Source organism: Labeo rohita, chromosome 17 (assembly GCF_022985175.1).
Source record: "Labeo rohita strain BAU-BD-2019 chromosome 17, IGBB_LRoh.1.0, whole genome shotgun sequence".
NCBI classification, from domain to species: domain Eukaryota; kingdom Metazoa; phylum Chordata; class Actinopteri; order Cypriniformes; family Cyprinidae; genus Labeo; species Labeo rohita.
Window position 1 is genome coordinate 25,554,381 of NC_066885.1, and position 23,204 is coordinate 25,577,584.

At 36.2% G+C, this 23,204-nt stretch overlaps 1 protein-coding gene across 1 annotated transcript in view; it reads right to left on the reverse strand.

Annotated features, from left to right (window-relative positions):
* Positions 1-23,204, reverse strand: part of crim1 (cysteine rich transmembrane BMP regulator 1 (chordin-like)) — a 157,682-nt gene that overhangs the window by 72,829 nt on the left and 61,649 nt on the right. Inside the window, exons 3-5 of the mRNA XM_051133096.1 lie at positions 9,248-9,490; positions 8,088-8,208; positions 5,410-5,531 (exon numbers count right to left, since the gene is read on the reverse strand). Of these exons, the coding sequence (XP_050989053.1) occupies positions 5,410-5,531; positions 8,088-8,208; positions 9,248-9,490 (486 nt within the window). The remainder of the gene's footprint in view (positions 1-5,409; positions 5,532-8,087; positions 8,209-9,247; positions 9,491-23,204) is intronic.

Genomic DNA, 23,204 nt, shown 5'->3' on the forward strand with positions numbered 1-23,204 from the left:
GCTAGTGCAAGGTGAGCATTTGTGGTTAAAAAATATATACATTTAATTTTTTTTTAGACCAATCGTTTTGCTAGATAAGACCCTTATACCTCAGCTGGTGATCAAGTAGAGCCCTTTAAAGCTGCATTGAAACTGCAATTTGGAACTTCAACCCATCGATCCCCATTGAAGTCCACAAAATGGAGAAAAATCCTTGAACATTTTCATCAAAAACCTTAATTTCTTTACGACTGAAAAAAAAGACAAAAACATCTTGGATGACAAAAGGGTGAGTAAAAAATCTGTAATTTTTTGTTCTGGAAGTGAACTTCTTTAAATAATAAGTCTTCAAATAAAAAAGTTTTTTTCGAGTTTTAAAGAGTTTTTTTCACTTCCAGAATAAAGATTTCCTGATAATTTACTCGTGCCCAGCTCATCCAAAATGTTCATATCATTCTTTCTTCAGTCGTAAAGAAATTATGTTTTTTGAGAAAAAAAGTGTTCTCCATATAGTGGATTTCAATGGTGCCCGCGAGTTTGAACTTCCAAAATGCAGTTTCAGTGCTGCTTCAAAGGGCTCTAAATGATCCCAGCCTTATCTAGTGAAACTATTGGTTATTTTTCTTTAAAAAAATTACAATTTATATACTTTTTAACCTCAAATGCTCGTCTTGTCTAGCTCTGCGATGTACATGCGTAGTCTGTGTACCTCCGGTTCAATACAGTTAGGGTAGTTCAAAAAACTTCCATCTCATTTTCTCCTCCAACTTCAAAATAATCCTATATTGCTTTTTTACCATTTTTTGTAAAGGGGGTTTGACCCTCCTTGCACATTCACTTTGTAAACACTGGGTTGGTACTTCCGCAGCGATGTAGGATGATTTTAAAACTGCATTTTGGAATTCAACTCGCAGGCACCATAGAAGTCCACTATATGGAGAGAAATCCTGAAATGTTTTCCTCAAAAAAACATAAATTCTTTACAACTGAAAAAAGACATGAACATCTTGGATGACAAAGGGGTAAGTAAATTATCTGTGAATTTTTGTTCTGGAAGCTTTTTCCGTTATTGTGGTTGGTCAATGTACATGTCAGTCACATGGTCTCCTTCTGTCTAAACAGGCAGGGTCTTTGTTTCTGAACAATAAGCTGTAACGTGGATCTGAGCTTATGCTACAGATGTGCTTGGACCAGCTAATGACCAGTTTGCAATATGTCCATGAGATGCCAATGTGACAAATCTACAGGGAAAAACTTCAAATAAACACAATATAAACCGAATTTAATAAGCCTCAAATCCTCATTAAGGCATGCCGCATTGAATAAATCTTATCACACATTACAGAGGACAGAAGTGAAAGATGCCGGCTCCTTCTTCCAATTAAAGATTCATAGAGACAGTTTCCAGCAGTCCAGCATTATGTAAATCAAATTAAAGGGATAGTCCGACTCAAAATGAATATTCTGTCATTATCTATTCACCCTCATGTCGTTTCAATCCCGTATGACATTACTCCTTTAGTAGAACACGAAAGGAGAAATTCTAAAGAATATCCTGGCCACTCATTATATTACAGTCTAACGAAAGTAAATGAGGACTTGGGCTGGTGCACTCCAAAATGGTGGTTAATCTGACTTCTGAAGTCATATGAGTCATCACGAAGGCTGACAGAATTAAGGAGATAGTTCACCCAAAAATGAAAATTCTGCCATTTTACTCACCCTTGTGTCATTCCAAACCCTTGAGACATTTGATCATCTTCGGAATGCAAATTAAGATATTTTTGATGAAATACGAGAGCTTTCTGGCCCTGCATAGACAGTAACACAACTACCGCATTCAAGGCCCAGAAATGTAGCAAAGACATTGTTAAAATAGTCCATGTGACATCACTGGTTCAACTGTATATTTAAGAAGCTATGAGAATACTCTCTGTGCGCAAAGAAAACAAAAATAACAACTTTACTCAACAACTTCTTCTCTTCCGTGTCAGACTTGATGTGCGTTCATGAATATACCATGACATCTACGTGACAGAATTTTCATTTTTGGGTCAATTATTTCTTTAAATTTCTATAAGTTCATCACACAAATGCTGTTGTCTCATAAGGGCCATTTTTATGACACTTTAGTGCTTTAGCGTCCATTCCAAAAGCAGTGCAACTGATACGTTAATCTAAATTTCGTCTTTTTGTTCCACAGAAGAAGAAACAGAAGAATTTAAGCATCGGTCAACGCATTTGTGGGTTTTTCGGTTCCGTCTGCAGTGTATTCATCTGTTGTGTCAATTTGTTCATGCCACGACAGTCTCGGGAAGGTCACTCATCTAATGACGTCCGTGTGATATCTTTTGAATATTAATCAGTTTCTGTCCATCCGAGGGGATGAGTTCATTTTCTCTTTTCGTCGCTCCTCCGTGTTCTCCCCCACCCCCCTTAGCTGTGGAATATGAGATCAGCCTCCACACTGTACGCAGCCACCGGTGGCCAGATGTTCAATTAGCCTGTATTTCTGTTTGGAGCTTTGATGCTCCCCGCGCTGCTCTCCGGCCTCAGCGCTTTGTTCTCAAATCAGCCTAAGGCTAATTTCGCCGCCTGCTGTGAAGACGACACACAACCTGGCACCTCACACCACACCGCTGTTTATGCTAGCTTGTTTATTACATACGTGCTTGGAAGGAAGGTGACTTGCCAAATGACAAATATGGAAAAGCGAGTCCTTAGTTCGCCCTCGCTTTCCCTTTGTTGGTATCTCTTTCATGTATTGTGTGCCCTAGGCCTGGCTATAGGTGAAGCAGGAAGGAAATAAACAACTAGAGGGGAAGTGGGATTGTTTTCATGGGTTGCTTTATTCAAAGCACTACTCTTGAGCTTTTGTGTTTGGATGGAGCCTTGATTCTGTTGTTTTCCTCTCGGCGGTTGTCTATCCACGAATATGGAAAAGGCCCAGTGCGCGACATATGGCCTGGTGCTCGCTGATGTTTCTAGCTTTGATTTGGTGTTGATTTCCTGTGGCTTTTGTCCACCTGTCGCCTACAGTCTTTTCATCTGAAAGAGTTCTTCACCACCTGCACACAGCTCTGCCTGCAGTGACTGTGGGGTTAAGCTTTCTCTTTCCGTCCCAACTCTCAGAGCAGGTTTTATTAGTTAGAGGGAGCACTGTGTAGTGTGCAAGAGGCACAAGAGCTTTCAAAAAGTGGGGAACTACAGACGTCACTTTTAAAAAACAATGTATTTTGTCTATGTAGGTATATACAGTTGAAGTCAAAAGTTTACACACACCTTGTAGAATCTGCAAAATGTTAATTATTTTAGCAAAATAAGAGGGATCATATAGAGGTTTACATATAGTCCACAAGAGAAAATAATGTGTAATTTATAAAAATAACCTTGTTCAAAAGTTTACATACACTTGATTCTTAATACTGTGTTGTTACCTGAATGATCCACAGCCGGGGTTTTTTTTTTGTTTTTTTTTTTTTGCTTAGTGATAGTTGTTCATGAGTCCCTTGTTTTTGACCCTGAACAGGTCCTTCAGGTCCCACAAATTCTTTGGTTTTCCAGCATTTTTGTGTATTTGATCCCTTTCCAACAATGACCGTATGAATTTGAGATCCATCTTTTCACACTGAGGACAACTGAGGGACTCATATGCAACTATTACAGAAGGTTCAAACACTCACTGATGCTCCAGAAGGAAAAACGATGCATTAAGAGCCAGGGGTGTAAACTTTTGAACAGAATGAAGATGTGTATTTTTCTTATTTTGCCTAAAAATCAATTTTTTTTCATTTAGTACTGCCCTTCAGAAGCTACAGAAGATACTTACATGTTTCCCAGAAGACAAAATAAGTTAAATTTATGTTGATCATTAATTTAAAAAGTTCTCCCCCCCCGACTCTTAGTGCATCGTTTTTCCTTTTGAAGAATCATTGAGCGTTTGAACCTTCTGTAATAGTTGCCTCAGAGAGTCCCTCAGTTGTCCTCAGTGTGAAAAGACTGATCTCAAAATCGTACAGTCATTTTTGGAAAGGGTTCAAATACACAAAAATGCTGGAAAACCACAGAATTTATAGTGTTCTTTGTCTGTTTGATTACGTCATTAATTGATCTTTACCACACATCTCTACCATATGTACATCAAGCTACTACTACATATATTGTAAAAATGTCAATTTGGTGTAAAGCTGCTTTGCAACGATATGTATCGTGAAAAGCGCTATACAAAAAGAAAAAAAAAAAAAAAAAAAGAAAGAATTTGTGGGACCTGGAGGATTTTTCTGAAGAACAGTGGGCAGTTTAACTGTTCAGGACAAACAAGGGACTCAAAAACAACTATCACTTAACAAAAACAACAAAACACAGCTGTGTATCGTTTAGCTAACAACACAGTATTAAGAATCAAGTGTATGTAAACTTTTGAAGGGGGTCATTTTTATAAATTCAACTATTATTTTCTCTTGTGGGCTATATGTAAACATATTTTATGTGAAATATCTTTCACATAAAAGGGTCAGTACTAAACAAAAAATAACATGCATTTTGTATGATCCCTTTTATTTTGGTAAAACAATTAAGATTTTGCAGATTCAGCAAGGTGTATGTAAACTTTTGACATTAACTGTATATTTCTATCTCAAATTTTCTGTTCAGTCTTAAAGAAATCAGTCTTAAAACGGTTGTTATACGTCTGCTCATATGAGTATCTCTCTTGTTGAAATGTTCAATTTTTCTTGCACACTTCTCTCTCACACACAAACATGTACTTAAATTGCATTGGCAGTCTAAGCCTATTTTTTGTTTGAAAATGGCACAGACAAATATATTTACCAGACTGCACTGCTCTCCATTTGAAAAAAAAAAAAAAAAAAAAAAATCAAGAACTCAAAAATGACAAAACAAATTCACCATCAAACATATATAAAATATACATATCAAAAATCAAACTGAATAATATTAACTTCAAAATATAAGTATAAAAAGGCATAAAATCTTCAATATGCAAATTTATAGTTATATAATTGAACATAGCTAAAGCTATTTTCTGAAATTAACAGAAAATTGCTGTTAATGTAGCTCTAAGTACAATACTTAGCTGACATTTACTTATGCCTTGCAGAGACACAGAAAGAGTAATTTGGGGAACAATAATGAGTTATGCCTTTTTGGGGTTTATTAAAGCCATTAAATGTAAAATGAATTAAAATCCCATCCAATTAACATTAAAAACACTGCAAATTGATTTTTAAAGGAGGGAAACGGATGTAGTAAAAGTGTGCATTTCCTTCAGTGTGTTTTTGGTAAAATTCAGTTTGAGCTAATAGCCGGTCACTATGGCAGCAGCGACAGGGTTCAGCCCACTGACTAGACGACCTTCCCAATGCACCTACACATAAACACTAATTAAGACACACAGAAAACAGAACCTACCGTTGACGCACTCAAACACATCGCAGCACCTCCCAGGTGTTCCATCACCACGGGACACGACCTGTGGGGAAGTCCCTGCTGAGCACTGTGGGAAGGTGCAGAGGCCAGGCAAACACTCACATCTGAGTAGAAGTGGGAGAGAAACAGAGAGAGAGAGAGAGAGAAAGTGATCCTGGCGGGGGGCCTGTCATACCTAATTCATAACAACAAAACACTCTCTTCTGTCACTGTGAAGTTATTAACTTTCAATGCAGAAATAATACAATATTAATACTCTGGACACACTGGGATTTGTGAACCAGTGCTAAAATAGTGAAAAATGATGCTTTTTGGATAATCATTTTGCTTTAACATGGATTATTAACATAAGACAAATGTGACGTCTAACCTAGACTGTGAGTGTGAGACAGGTCTAAAATCTGAGTATCTGACAGGTTTGAATGTGAGCATGAGACAGGTGTTTGTCTAACCTGTACTTTAGTGTAATGTTTAACCTGTATTATGAACATGAAATGTGTAACATCTCACCTAGATAGCAGCATGAGAATAATAACATCTAACCTATATTGTGAGCACCGGATGTAATGTCTAACCTTGATTGTGTTTGTGAGAAAGGCATAATATCTAACCTGGATTGGGGCGTGAGAGTAGATTTATCAGTCTAACTTTGACTGTAAGCATGAGACAGAAGAAGTAACATCTAATCAAGATTGTGAGCATGAGACAGGTGTCACATCCAACCTAATTTGTCAGTGTGAAACACATGAAACATTTTAAATTGGATTGTGAAAATGAGACAAGTGTAACATCTAATCAGGATTGTGAACATGAAACAAGTGTAACAGTCTAACTATGACTGTGAGAGTGAGACAAGTGTAACATCTGTAACATCACCTGAATTGTAAATGTGAAACAAGAAACAGTCTAACTTGTTTTTTGAGAGTTAGACAGGTGTAATGTCTAATCAGGATTGTCTGATCATGATCGTGAGTATGAGACCCGTGTAACTGGGATTGGGAGAGTGAGACAGGTTTAATGTCTAAATAGAACTGTGCGCATGAGACAGGCGTAATGGTGTAACTGTGATTGGGAGAGTAAGACAGGTGTAATGTCTAATCAGGATTGTCTGCATGAGACAATTATTGGTCTATTCAGAAATGTGAGGAGTGAGACAGGTGTAACATCTAATTATCTCTGTAAGGATGAGACAGGTGTAAGAGTGTAAGTGGGATTGTGAGAGTAAGATGGGTTTAACATCTAATTGGGATTGCAAAGAAACCATGAAACCAGTGTTTATTGGGATTGTGAGAGTGAGACAGGTGTAACATCTAATTATCTCTGTAAGGATGAGACAGGTGTAACAATGTAACTGGGATTGTGAGAGTTACACAGGTGTAACGTCTAATTAGGATTGTGAGCATGGGACCAGTGTAATAGTGTAAATGGGATTGTGAAAGTGAGACAGGTTTAATGTTTAATTAGTATTGCAAGCATTAGACAGGTGTAACAGTCTAACTAGTATTGTGAGAATGAGACAGGTGTTACATCTAATTATCTTTGTAAGGATGAGACAGGTGTAACAATATAACTGGGATTGTGAGAGTTGCACAGGTGTAACGTCTAATTAGGATTGCAAGCATGAGACCAGTGTAACAGTGTAACCGGGATTGTGAGAGTGAGACAGGTGTAACATCTAATTATCTTTGTAAGGATGAGACAGGTGTAACAATGTAACTGGGATTGTGAGAGTGAGACAGATGTAACGTCTAATTAGGATTGTGGGCATGAGACCAGTGTAACAGTGTAACTGGGATTGTGAGAGTGACACAGGTGTAGCGTCTAATTATGTTTGTAAGGATGAGACAGATGTAACAGTCTAACTGGTATTGTGAGAGTGAGACAGGTGTAACATCTAATTATCTTTGTAAGAATGAGACAGGTGTAACAATATAACTGGGATTGTGAGAGTTACACAGGTGTAACGTCTAATTAGGATTGTGGGCATGAGACCAGTGTAACAGTGTAACTGGGATTGTGAGAGTGACACAGGTTTAATGTCTAACTAGGATTGCAAGCATGAGACCAGTGTAATAGTGTAACTGGGATTGTGAGAGTGAGACAGGGGTAACATCTAATCATCTTTGTAAGGATGAGACAGGTGTAACAATGTAACTGGGATTGTGAGAGTTACACAGGTGTAACATCCAATTATGTTTGTATGCATGAGACAGGTGTAACAACGTAACTGGGACTGTGAGAGTGAGACAGGTTTAACGTCTAATCAGGATTGCAAGCATGATGCCAGTGTAACAGGTATTGTGAGAGTGAGACAGGTGTAACATCTAATTATCTTCGTAAGCATGAGACAGGTGTAACAGTGTAACTGGGATTGTGAGAGTTACACAGGTGTAACATCCAATTAGTTTTGAGAGTATGAGACTGGTATAACGGTGTAACAGGAATTGGGAGAGTTAAATAGGTGGAACTTCTAACTTGATTCATTAGTGCAAAACTAACCTTTTAGACAGATGTAACGTTCTAACCTTGATTGTGAGTAGGAGATGTAACAACCATACCTACTGTAATTTGCAAATGGACATAACACTAACTTGAATTGAGTATAAGACGTGTAATAGTGTAACCTCAATTGTGAGTGTGAGACAGTTGTAATATCTAACCTTGTAGGAAGGGTGCAGCAGCCGTCTGCTGTCAGTCTGACCTGAGTCTCATAGCTGTCTGCCGGACACTGGACAGGCTTCACTGGTGGACACTCTACTGTGCTGCAGTCTACACTGAACACTAAACACAAAACAAGACATAAAACATTTATCACTTCTCGTGAAAGACTCTAATTAACACACCTCTTTAAACTCTCATCCAAGCAAATGATTTACTTGTTACAGCACACCATAAACCTCAACACGCACTGTTTTCAGTGCATAAGTCATTATATGATGTAGGTTTAATGTCAAATATAAAAAAGTGCTTAAAACATTTGCAGCAGGTTAACATCAACCAGTAGACAGTTTCAGAGACAAGTTCTGATTACATTTCCATGAGATTAGATAAGATTAGAAATCTGTCTTAAATACATATTTACTTTTCATGTAAACTTTGTTTTTCAGAAAATTGTCATTTGCAAAAACAACCCCAATGCATAAGTGTCCTATCTACAAACTGTCTCTGGAAGCACAACCACTCATGTATTTTCCACAGCCCATGGCTTTAGCATGTCTCGAAGGCTTTGGCAAACTCCCAAATCACGAAATCACTCTCTTTAGTGTATTGGGAAATGAATTACGGTTGTTTTTTATGTTGTGTTGAAGCCAAGTGCCTATCTCTGCTCAAGGCTGCCATATTGCAGCAAAATACAGCATGACAGAAGAAGATATATTAAAATTAAGGTACTATGACAGCATCCTGAGATAACCTGTAAAGAATTCAAATCTATCACTATCTTGTTCATGGTGTGGATTCCCTAGGCTCCATAACAATCCATCTATTGCTCAAGCAGGAAAAAAATTGGATACTGCAAGAAAAGTTGACACTGCATGCTTTTTATTTTAGAAAAAACAACATAGAGGAATATTTCACCCATTCCAAACATGTATGTTGTTTGTTTTTCATGGAACACAAAAGCTGAAGCTCTTAGAAGAACCTTCACACAGCCATTTCCATACAATCAGGGATGTCCAAAATGCACATAATTGACAGAATTTTCGTTTTTTGGTGAAATATTTCTTTATATTGGTTTGGTTGGTGTTCTGAAGCAAAACTAGACTAGTGGACCTACATATGACCTACATAGTGTATCATGTTAAGATGGAATCAAGTTTACCTGGTTTGCATTCATAGAGATCACAACACTCGCCGGGTTTGCCTGAGCTCTTGGACACCAGGATGTTGAGATGCCCGGGCTGGCAAACTTTCCTTAGACACCCAGCTGGGCTGCACACGCAGCGGCTGGGCAGGGGGCAACATTCACCTGGTGGAGCGTAGCCTTCAATCAATATGGAGTCCTCAGGGCAGCGTGGTGAAAACTGCACCTCACATCTCGCCTTAGAACAGTCCGGCCTTTCCTCTACAAAGAAAAAGAACATATATTTGTCATTTCTGATGTACAGCCATGCTTAATAGTTATTCTTTTCTTGTGAGTAAAAACTGGGAATGAAATAAAGTTACTCAGCAGTAACATTATTAAGAACTGCAATATGGTTTAAATTGAATTGTAAGAGCGATAGTCAGACTGTTGCTGATGTAAGTGACATACACGATTCAAATCAAAAACCAAAACAATCTATTAAAGAAAACATCTGTCAGGACTCACAGCACACATTTTTACCTCAAAACGCCATGTGGCGATACATATGTGGAATATTGCTCGCATTAAGCCAAAATATAAGATATTTGTCTTCATGTTTTTTGTGACAGGTACCATTTCACTAAGAGACAGACTAGTTTGTCATGTATATGAGTTGTGACACACTGACATGCTGTTTGTCACATATATGCATAGAAAAAACCCCACATTGTCATGAGAAAAAAGAATATTGTAAAATACTACTGTAATTTAAAATAACTTTTCTATTTTAATATTAAATTATTATTTTTTTAATGAAATATTTACTTAAATAATTATAATAATAAATACTTGAATGTTTTTGCATACTTTGGCCAACTGATTATTATATATATACCCTGTATATATATTTTCTCAATTTCTTTCTTGTAATGAAAAGACGTTATAAAAGTAGGGCTGACTGACGTTTCACTACCTTGAGCAGACAGACGATGAGCAGCTGCTTCACTCCCTTATTTTGAACTGAATATTGACCATGCAGGTCAAAGTCCAGCGTTTTATGAACACACTCAATTTGACCTTCCGTCATTCAAGGCATGATTGCTTTTATTCGTTCTTTACAAGAGAACAACAAGCTAACAAAGCAGAAAGGTAGAGAAATTGAAAAGGTGCATGGGAGAGACATAAAAAGAACCACAGAAAAGAAAACTCATGCTGATGTGAATGTGAATGAATGGCAAATGTCAGCAGGAGAGAAACGGCTGGCGTGCTGTAGAGCTCCTGTTGCTTGTGTGCTGTCTGATAACACTTGGTGGAGGGGTGTGTAACAACTCCAGACGCGGCGCTACATGTTAAAACACAGGCGGCAATATTAATACAGCCACGCTGTCTGGTTTATGTAAACAAAGCAGACTGATCTGGGCCGTATTGTGGATTCTCCATCAATATACGCAGTCGTAAGGGATGGTTCACCCACAAATTTTCATTTTGTAATCAGTTACTCAGTGAAGCTTGACAGCCGTACTTGTTACCATTCTGCTAAATAACTTATTTTTGTCTTCCATGGGAAAAAAATACATATTTAAAGTAATACAACGGTGAAACGTTTTTTGGTTTGAATGGCGTACAAGCTTCAAAACACAAAAAGTATTACATTACACAGTAGTTCTGTGTGAAACATATACTGAAATTTTAATATATATTTACTATTAATCTTTTCTTCCACTGAGCTGTTAAAACCTGCAAATGAATCACTGAGTCAGATTCTAGCTTTGTTTTATGAACCGAATCACTGAAAAGATTGGCCTCAAAGGACAATACTATTTCACCAGGATAACTCCACTTTCAGAACAACAATTTACAAATTATTTACTCACCCCCTTGTCACGCAAGATGTTCATGTCTTTCTTTCTTCAGTCGTAAAGAAATTATGTTTTTTGAGGAAAACATTTCAGCATTTTTCTCCATATAATGAACTGATATGGTCCGCCAGATATTGAACTTTCCAAAAGGCAGCTTAAATGTGGCTTCAAACGATCCCAAATGCGATTGTAAATGATCCCAGCCGAGAACGAAGGGTCTTATCTAGCGTAACAATTGGTTATTTTAATGAAAGTAATATAATTTATATACTTTTTAATGTCAAACGCTCGTCTTGTCTAACTCTGGACTGTTTCTGTTCCAGTTCATAACAGTTAGGGTATGTCGAAAAACTCCCATCTCATGTTCTCCCTCAACTTCGAAATCGTCCTATATCGCTGTTTTACTTTTTTGGTCAATGGTGTTTGATCTGTTCACTTTGCAAAGTACTTCTGCAGCAATGTAGGATGATTTTGAAATGATTTTTGAAGTTAAGGGAGAAAATACAGTCTGAGTTTTTTGACATACCCTAACTGTCTTGAGTCAGAACACAGAGTACAGGGAGAGAAAGGCAAGACGAGTGTTTGAGATCAAAAAGAATTTAAATTGTATTTTTTTAATGAAAAATAACAGATTGTTTCGCTAGATAAGACCCTTCTTCCTCGGCTGGGAGTGTTTACAACCGCATTTGGGATCATTTGAAGCCACATTTAAACTGCATTTTGGAAAGTTCAAAATCGGGGCACCATATCAGTCCATTATATGGAGAAAAATGCAGAAATGTTTACCTCAAAAAATATAATTTCTTTATGACTGAATAAAGAAAGACATGAACATCTTGGATAACAAGGCGGTGAGTACATTATATGTGAATCTTTGTTTTGGAAGTGGACTCCTTTAATGTGACAAGGACTTTCAAAAGACTTGGAAAATGGTACATGAGTTGCATAGACCACTTTAATGGCACTTTTATGTTCATATTGAAACTTGTAAGTTCCAGTCTTAATTCACAGTAATGAATGGACATTCACACCTACAGAGTTTCCCCTTTTGTGCTCCATGTTTTGAAGCTTTCAAGCTTCAAAACAAAAAGAAAAAAACACTAAACTTCTACTGTGAGTTGGAAAAAGCTACGATGAATCACTGAGTCAGTGAGTAAGTTATCAATTATTTCTTCAGAATCATTTTTCGGCTGGAATGACACTTTCAAGCTAGTTTTGTGTGAAAAACATACTGAATTTTAATATATATTCACTATTAGTATTTTCATCCAGTAAGCTGTTAAATGCTGGAAGTGAATCGCTTAGTCAGAACAGATCCGTCTGATTCAAGTTTGGTTTTATGAGCCAAATCACTGAAAAGATTGGCCTCAAAGGACAATGCTATTTAACTTATTAATATGCCAAGGTTTAAAAAGACTTGAAAATGGAGTTGCATGGACCACTTGCATGGCACTTTTATGTGTTTTTTATGTGTTTTACATTCAAGTTTCAGTCCCCATTCACAGTAATGAATGGAAAAGAGCGACCTTCACAGTCTTCAGAGTTTCTCCTTTTGTGCTCCATGAGGGAAAATGCTTGTTTGAAATGATACAAGGGTGAAAATGTGAATTTATTATTGTAATTATTTTATATTTATTTATTTTAATTCTTATTCTTTCAGTGAGCTGTTAAATGCTGCAAGTGAATCACTGAGTCAGAACAGATCAAGTTTGGGTTTATGAACCGAATCATTGAAAAGACTGGCCTCAAAGCACAATACTATTTCACCTATTAATGTGCCAAAGATTTATGGTTCAAAGGACATGAAAAATGGTTGCATTGACCAATTTTTATGGCACTTTTGCCATGAAAATTCTTGTTGAAAAGGCGATTTTATATAGTGTTTCATTTATAGTGTTTCATTTATATATATATATATATTTATATATATATATATTTGGTTGAACTGAAACATTCAAGCTTTAAACTAATTTTAAAAAAACACTTAAAATATGGTTCATATAGTTAAGACTACACAATCATTTTGTGCAGGCCTAGAAATATACTGATTTCAATCTTTACTTTTACTGTGAGCTGTAAAAAGCCACAAATGAATCAGTCAGTCAGTGAGTCAAACTTGAGAAACAGATCAGTGTGATTCAAGTTTCATTTAGTAAAGAGATTCACTGACTTCAATATTTCTCCAGCCATATTTTAACATGCCAAGGATTTCTGGTTTCAAAAGACTTGAGTTGCATAAACCACTTCCATGGCAACTTTCATGTGTTTTAGGTCCATTTTGAAGCTTGAAAGTGGGAAAGTGTGAATGGAAAAGAGTGACCTTCACCGTCTTCAAAATGTCTCTATTTTTGCGTTCCATGGAAAGAAAGTCATACACATTTGAACCAACATAAGTATGGGTAAATTATGTCAGTTTGCATATTCAGGTGAACTATCCCTTTAAAAGACGTCAAGACCCCTCTCCTTATAAACGTGATCAAACAATTGCTCTGAAATGATGAATAGCAAGAAAAAAAATGCACCGCAGGGCAAATGCACTGACATTGTTGACTGAGGTTACATACTATGCAAGCATTACTCTGACACTGATTAATTAGCTGCTAAACTTATTAAAGGAGATGCACTCAATCCATTAAACACATTGTTCACCGCTTTGTTTGATCTTGTAGAAAAATTACATCTGATGTATGAAATGCATGTCTTACAAAAGAGGCTATGGCCTATTATTGGCTTTTGATGTGTTATGATGTGTTAGGAGAGGAGAGTCCTCCATAGAGGTATTCTTCTTTGGAGAGAGAGGGTGTAATTACCTCAAATGATAGACAGAGAAAGAACATAATGCTTGTGAATTCACAATAAGAGCAGTGAAGATAGATACCTCTTTAAAAAGCTCCTCATATTTAAGCACTATGTTTATGTGTCATTATACAAGTGCCCAGGCTTTTTGTTCTCAGCAAGGATTTAAGGACAATTATGACGGCATTATTTTTTGTTTGCTGCCAATTGCCACTTGAATGTGAAATGACTTGATACACGAAGATGCGATGGGTGAAAATGAGACGAGAGTGAATAAGTGACATGGTGAAGTGTTAAATGAGACATGCAGCAGTCACCAAATGAGACAGAATATTACAATACCTTGCAGCGATGGATGTGACATTTCATTTAACAAATGTAACGTACGCATTAGATGCTTTTATGGAAAGCGACTTGCGGTACATTCAAAGTATTTTTTATTACTACAGTATGCGTGTGTTGCCTGGGAGTCGAACCCCTCGACCTCTACCAGAGCTACAGGAGACAGAAACTTACATAGCAGAATTTTCATACTTCATCGTGAATTAAATTACAGGAGTTCATTTAAAGTTCATATGTTTATATGGGTCTCCAAGTTGCCGTTTAAACATTTTCAGAGAAACCACCACAAATGAAAGCTCCACCATCCCCTTTCATCATCTGTACTTCCTCTCTGTCCTCTCAAAATATTCAACAATCCCCCACACATCAACAAATCTATCCTTCAGCTTTAGTATATGTGTTCTCTCTCTCAAGAGTGCACTGCTGTAGATAAACAGCCTTTAATTTGGTTTTATACTCGGAGCACAACCCAACGCTGATCCGCAAAAGCCTCGCGGTGTACTATACACACTTCTTACTTGGGAATATTTTCACCCCAACAGGACTGTGGGAGATGCCTCAGTTGACTTCCCCCTTAACTGTTGTGTGCTGAAAACATTTAAGAACTTAATATAACCACAAAACACACCGCTATTAACACTCGCTGATATCGACTATGGTCAGCGTATCTAAAATTGACTAAATGGTGGGTGCCTTAAAAATTAGTTAACTGGTCTTAGGAAGTTCTATATAATTGAGCTGGTTTTGGTTCACTTCACATCGATCGGATCAATGTTTTTAGTCAGCCAAATGTCCATTTGAATATGTAGGCTTTAGCACTGGTGATGTAAAAGGCATACATTTAACGTAACTTATTTGTATAATATTATTAAAAAAAAATAAAAAGTACTGTTACTCTGCAAATTGCAGAAGATTGAAAGTGTCAGCATCAATAAATCTTCCATTAAAAGCATTAAAAATGAAAGTCAGTAAATAAATAGCATTATTGATATTTATCCATTGGACGATGATATTTATTGACATTTTTTATAGATTTTTTTTTTTTTAATTTGTTGACACTTTTAATTAAATATTTGTTAATACAGCACTCACAATCCTATGGAAGCCCATTTCTGCCACTGAATAAAAAGAAAAGAAAGTAAAAAAGTTTTTGTCACAATTCTGATTTTATTTTTTTCAGAATTGCACGATATAAACTTGCAATTGTGAGTTATAAAGTCTGAATTGTGAGATACTAGCAATTCTGAGGGAAAAAAAAAAAATCACAATTGCGAGACATGAACTCGCAATTCTGAGAAAAAAAGTCACAATTGTGACATAAACTCACAATTCTGAGAAAAAAAGTCACAAATGTGAAATATAAACTCGTAATTTAAAAAAAAAACATCACAATTGTGATATATGAACTCACAATCTTGAGAAAACAGTCACAATTGTGACATGAATCGCAATTTTGAGAAAAAAGTCACAATTGTGACATAAACTTGCAATTCTGAGAAAAAAAGTCACAATTGACAGATAGAAACATAAAATTAGAAGAAAAAAATGTCAGAATTCAGAGTTCATATCTCGGAATTCTCACTTTATAACTCACAATTGCAAGTTTATGTCTCACAATTCTGACAAAAAAGTCAGAATTTTGAGATGTAGGCTCACAATTGCAAGAAAAAGAAAATTAAAAAGAAAAAAGAAAAAGAAATATTAAAAAATCAGTTGTTTTAAATTCTACAAACTGTAATAACATATATATATATATATATATATATATATATATATATATACAGTACTGTGCAAAAGTCTTAGGCCACTAGTATTTTCATCAGCTAAAAATGGTTTAAAGTCAGTTAAAGTCAGTCTTTTGCTGTAGTGTGTCAGTAGGAAATCAGATTACATTTCCAAACATTCATTTTGTAATTAATCGTAATAATCCAGTGAGATTTTTGTTTGCACAAGGAGTCTGACAACAGAGATCTGATCTCATCATCATCCAGTCTGTCTGGAATGACATGAAGAAACAGAACAAACTCAGACAGACTAAATCCAGAAGAACTGTGACAAAGTCTCCAGGATGCTTCAAGAAACCTACCTGCAAAGCTGCAGCACTGTAAAAGTTTTAGGCACTTGTGTAAAAATGCTGTAAAATGAGGATGCTGTCATAAATAGATTTTCTTTATCAATTACCTTCTATTAACTAAATGAAATCAACATTTGGTGCGACCATTCTTTGCGTTTACAGCAGCTTTTGCCCTAGGTGCACTTGAGGGAAATTTTTCAGGTAGCTTTGCAGGTAGGTCTCTTGAAGCATCTTGGAGACGTTGCCACAGTTCTTCTGGATTTACTCTGTGTCAGTTTGTTCTGTGTCTTCATGTCATTCCAGACAGACTGGATGATGATGAGATCAGATCTCTGTTGTCAGACTCCTTGTGCAAACAAAAATCTCACTGGATTATTACAATTAATGGCAAACAGAATGTTTGGAAATGTAAACCGATATTTATATATAAAACCGATATATATATATATATATATAAAAATATACCAACTGATATGGATAAAAACAACAAAAACAATAGGGTACAAACATATATTCTAACAGAAACAAAACTGCTGCTAAACATACCAAAATTAAGAAAATATATAAGAAAAAAAATTAGATAAACTAGTCAACTGACTAGTCAATTGTCGACCATCATAATAACCCATCTATTTGCAGGACTGTACTATCTGGTGAGCCTTAATGCTTATTAACCCTGATGAAAGAAAAGGTGAGAAAAACACTTCCTCACAATGACCCCCTCTTTTGCTACAACGAGAGCTACCGCTCAGCTTCTTTTTCATGTTTTTTTTTTTCCACAGCCTTCGCTGTGATTTCTCTTTTGACAATGACAGCTGTTCACCACTGATCGCATGGACGTGGTTGCCAGGCATCTGCTGCTGAGATGGAAACAGATTGTTACATATAAATTCAATCTGGGAGCAGCCTCGACCCCTGGGCTTATCATACTTCCACCTCCTGAGATGCGACAGAACACACATCTCCAGCTCCTCACCATAATGAAGTCCAGAAACACCTGGTACAGCGCGAGTGCACAAAAGCATGGTAATGTCCGTTTAGATACCAGCTGGAAATCTATAGGGTCCACATCCATGACCGAAACATCAAGAAATGTAGTTTAGACATTGGTTACTGCGCGATAATGAGCTCGTTCATAATTTCAACCGATGAAAAGACCCACAGTGCATAATTATTGCCTATAGAAAAGCATTTCTTCAAAGCACATCATCAAATCAGCCGTCATTGATGGAGACAGGGCTCTGGCTGAGAGCAGCAGGTTGGCTTGGCATTGTAAAGTCATTACTTGATATTCCACAGAGCTGGTGTAGGCTGCAAAGTCCTATGTGGCCAGGGAGACCAGGGAGAATGTGGCAGAGGAAAGCAAAGCCCATGGAGAATATGGAAAACTCAACAAATTGCAGATAAACAGGCAGACAGTTACCAAGTAATCATACCCAGAAAAGCTCATGGGTGTAGAAGTGCTTCAATAGGTGCAGTAGGCGCCTCAGTAGGTGCTTTAAAAACACTGCTCTGGATTTAATTAAATCCTTTACATATACATCTGTACTTGTGCACAAGAAAAAACATCATGATACTGTTTGGAAGTCCTCACACTGTTAAATGTCATGTATTTTCTCTGGTTTGGAGAACAAATCTCAATTTGTGATGGCTTCAATCTTGTTGTCTTGTTGTGGACCTCTATTATTTTCTGCCTACATCACAAATGAGTCAGCTAAGAAAACCCACGACAATATTACATGACAGGCTTATGTGGGGGAAAAAAAACCATTTTCTTTTAAATTCATGTCTCATGTCATGACTTCTATCGCTGTCATAAGAGAAAAAAGAACCCAAATATACTATGGATGCCGTAGGATTTATTTATACTGATGTGTTATGCAATTTTTTTAGTTTATTTATTTATTTATTTTTGCAGTCAGATGTGTTTTTTGATCACTAAACGCAGTTTAATACTTTGTTCAGTTTTGAATTTTATATCATCTACAATATGCAGACTTGTCTGATGTTTAGTACGAACCAAATTATGTGAAATTTTGTTGCAATGAACTGTTCGCATGTGTTAATTCACTTTCATGTTTTTATTGTAACATGCTGGCTCTTCATTTTCAAAATTACTGAACGTACATATATTTATGTTAGTTACAGTTGAGGTCAAAAGTATACATACACCTTGCAGAATCTGCTAAATGTAATTTTTTTTACCAAAATATTAGGGATCATACAAAATGCATGTTTTTTTGTTTGTTTGTTTGTTTTTTTTTACCTGAATAAGATATTTCACATATTTCAGTTTACATATAATCCACATGAGAAAATAACAGTTGAATTAATAAAAGTGACCCTGTTCAAAAGTTTACATATGCTTGATTTTTAATACTGTGTTGTTACCTGAACCACCACAGCTGTGTTTGTCTGTTTTTTTGTTTAGTGAAAATTGTTCATGAGTCCCTTGTTTGTCCTGAACAGTTAAACTGCTGTTTTTCAGAAAAATCCTTCAGGTCCCACAAATTCTCTGGTTTTTCAGTATTTATGTGTATTTGAACCCTTTCCAGCAATGACTGTAAGATTTTCAGATCCATCTTTTCACACTGAGGACAACTGAGGGACTCATATGCAACTATTACATAAGGTCACTGGTGCTCCTGAAGGAAAAACAATGCATTAAGAGCTGGAGGGTGAAAACTTTTGAACAGAATGAAGATGTGTATGTTTTTCTTATTTTGCCTAAATACATTTTTTTTTTTTTAAATTTAGCACTGCCCTTCAGATGCTACAGAAGATACTTACATGTTTCCCAGAAGATAAAATAAATTAATTTTACCCTGATCTTCAAATTCAAAAAGTTTTCACCCCCCGGTGAACCACACATAAGCCTAATTTAGCCATTAATATGTTTTTAAGATAATGAAAAAAGAACAAATGTCAGGGCATGTCAAAACTTCTCCAGTGCCTCAAAACCCCCTCAGACCCCAGAGGGTTAACCTTTTGCAGATTCTGCAAGATGTATGTAATCTTTTGACCTCAACTGTATATCATATACACAATACTGTTCCAAAGTTTGGAGTCAGTTTGTTTATTTAGCTATTTTTTTTTTTTTTTAAAGAATTACATTTAAATATATTAATATATAGAACAGTTATTTTACATTTTAAATGAAATGTATTTTATATTTTTATTTTATATATCCTATGTTTTTTCCATGCCTGGAATGCTATATGTTCAATTTCCATACATGTACATGTAAATATTCATGTGATCTCTCAGGACATCAATTACTTAAATAATAATGCCATAAAAAAACAGTAAAATATGTTCTATCACAGTGTTACTCTTATGACTTTATTTAATATGGATTTATGCAATACCTGGAGCTTGTCCCAAACCCAAGCTTTTTCTTGCACATGCATTACATTTTTGAAAGGAAAAGCTCTTTGGATCCTTGGATCATAGTGCTAAAAACCATCAAAAGCAGTTGGTTTTATCATATAAAAATTAATTTAGAACATCAGTCAAACTCTGATTTACCTTCCCACATGTCAGCAATCCATTTAAATGCAAAACGACAGAGAGAGGTTTGATGAAATGTAAATAAGGAAGGTGAAAGATCAGCCTTCTCAGCCTAAGGCAAACAAGAATGAGGAATGATTTGAGACGGTTCATGTTTTTCTTCACTGATGGAAGCTGCTCTGAAAGAAGCAAGGCACATTTGTACACACTGTGCAGTTAAAGCACATTAACACTTGAGTGACTTTAGCCACGTTCCAAAACACAGTGAGCTACCTACATAGATAACATTTTAAGGCAGTGGTTCTCAACCTTTTGGACCTTAAGGCCCCTAGATTTTTGAACTAATTCTCACAACATTAAATGTATTATCTTATAGCTTACAGTTGAACCACTGATGTCACATGGACTATTTTTAACAATGTATTTATTAACTTTCTAGGCCTTAAACGTATCAGTTGCGTTGCTGTGAAGGTCTAAACTCCCATTTGAAACTTATTTTTAAGAGTGTAGGTCCCCCCTAAGACACTCCAGTGCATTTCCTTTCATATTTTCACAGTAGATCCCGACACAAACCAGCAGAGAGTACACATAAAGAGAAATGAATCAAAATAAGCGTACATGGACACAGCTCTCCGATGACTCATTACGGGCACTGGTTAATTGAGACAGTCAGAGAGAGCTCTTTCCAGTCCAACTATCCACTCCACAATACCCTGCCCCCGGAGAACGCCGCTGACACACTTCAACCAACCCATTACACACATCTGGTTTTGGAGAGCCTGTAATGGTCCACACATCTGTAGAGTGAGCCTGCCCAGCAGCGAGAGTGATTGAAGAGCACGTATGCACCAGCGCACGCACGCATTATGCCACGGTCCACATTTGCTGTGTAAATCATTCCATGCTCAGAGGTGCTGTTAGCACATCATCATCATCGAGCATCCATATGGACAAGGCAACACTTTGTCCCTGTGTCTCGTTTCTTTGGCAACCATTACAAGTGTGTTTGGCGAGCCCTCGCACGGTGAGGTGCGAAACATCTTAACACATTTTCAAGATGACCGCGTAAAACATTAGGCGGGATGAAAACGGTCGCTGTATGAGGGAGAGATGTTTTTCTTTCCAAAGATGGTAAGTGTCCACTGTGATTCAGTGTTTATGAATGTCTTGTTCAAATTCTAGTAACATCACGAGTGCTTCTGTACCACTGATTATTTTTCTTTCACTGTTAAATGATTTAAAAAGCAATTTCGCCTTTACTCGAAATGACTTTGCCATTAATGACCAACAGTGATGAGAATAACAGCGTTACTAACAATGTTATTTTTTTAAGTAACGAGTAAACAAACGAATAACTGTTTCCCCCGTTACAATGCCGTTACTGTTACTGACAATAAAATGCGGTTACTATTTATGTAAAAATAGTACATAAATGTACTTGGGTTTTTAAAAGGCGCTATATAAATAAAACATTAGTTACTTACTAACTTATTATAATATTATAATTTGATTTTTCAGTTCATCTGAATGGATGCGCAGCGTACCTGTATTTGAATTGTAAACTCTAGTGTGAAAGCACACGACTAGCCTTCGCTTTGTCTCAAACACATGCAAAGAAAAAAGATACAGAGTGAGAGAGACTTACATACCGTGCAGAATTGACGCGCTACATATAAACGATATTTGCTGTAAAAATAACGGAGCTCCTCTGGAATTCTTCAGCTTTTAAGGACTGCCGGTAGTAGACGGAACTAATGTGCAAACAGCGATCTCATTGGCTGGTGCTCACCTATTATTATCTGATTTCAGCAAATCAGTTCGAGCGAACGCAGACAATGTGATTAATATTTATGAACCCAGCAGCTCATTAAACCTCAGTGCATTTTATATTGTTATTTGTAGCAGAATTCGTAATAGTTTTGTTATCTAAATTATCATAATGTCATATTATAATCCTTCACTTACTGATGCTAACTGATGTTTTATACATGTATAGTAGTCAACATTTAAAGTAGATCAAAACCTTTCATCAAAGTTGTCCTAAAACCAAAACAATACCCATTCTTGTCGAAAGACAACTTAGATGAACTTTTTGATCCACTTCAAAAGTTGACTACTATATAATACTATATCAGATATTTAATATTAGTCTGGTGAGTAAACTAAACATTTCATTCATTTCATTTAAATATTATTCAACATATTTAATATTGGGGGCATCCAAATTATTTGACATATTTGTTTTTTAAAGTAACACAATACTTACTTTCCCTGGTACTTTTATAATGATGTAACTCAGTTTCTAACTCAGTTACTACTTGTGAGAAGCAACTATATACTCGTATATGCTATAACTAATTACTTTTAAAAAGTAACATGTCCAACACTGATGACCAACATCTTAGAAACAAAAAATACTTTTATGCTAGGGTATGTAAAGTGCACATAATGCAATTTTCAGTCGTGGCACAAAAAAAAAAATATTCTCATAGCTTTATAAAATTAAGGTTGAACCACTGATGTCACAAGGACTATTTCAATGATGTCCTTACTGCCTTTCTGGGCCTTGAATGTGTCAGTTGCGTTGGTGTCAGGTCAGAAAGCTCTTGGATTTGATCAAAAAAAAATCTTAATTTGTGTTCCGAAGTTGTATGAACATCTTACGGATTTGAGGGGGAGTAATTAATGACAGAATTTTCATTTTTGGGTGAACTAACCCCTAAATGTTTGGCTAATATACAAAATGGCAAGTGAATTAAACAGGTTCTAGCCAGTTTTAGACTTTTCTGATGGTTTACATTGCAGTTTTGTAAATTAAGTAGCCTTGTTGTCATCAAGTTTATCTAAAAATGCACAGTAATGACACATTTCTGGCATTACGACGCCAAACCAGTATTTGAGGAACAAACTTGATGGGTTATTTTCATGACAGATGGCACCCTGTCACTTCAACATTTCGGAATTAAATGTGGTGTGAATCCTTTAAATGAACATTCTATATTTGTACAGACACTCCTGGTGGTTGAAACAGCACTAACTATATAACATTTTGGAATTTCACAACTGTAAACAAGAAACACGAATGTTAACTGTTTAACAAGGGAGAGTATAGAAGTATCCAATTGCCAGCTACGGCAGCATGTAGTGTTTGTGCTCATTAGCAGCTGCTTTTAAAATGTCGTTTTTGAAAAAAACAAAAAAACAAAATAATACTTAAGAGAATAATGCTAAATACAGTTTCTTAAGAAATTTATGTCCAGTTTATGTTTATGTCCAGTAAATTCTCAATTCATGGTCCAATAACAAGTGTGGTGAAAAGTTAATTTTCTACAAGGCTATAGTTCAGATCCTTGGGGGCTGGTTGAAAGATGGTTTGGTTGAGCAGACGATGAGAAAACGAGGCGCGAGCGAG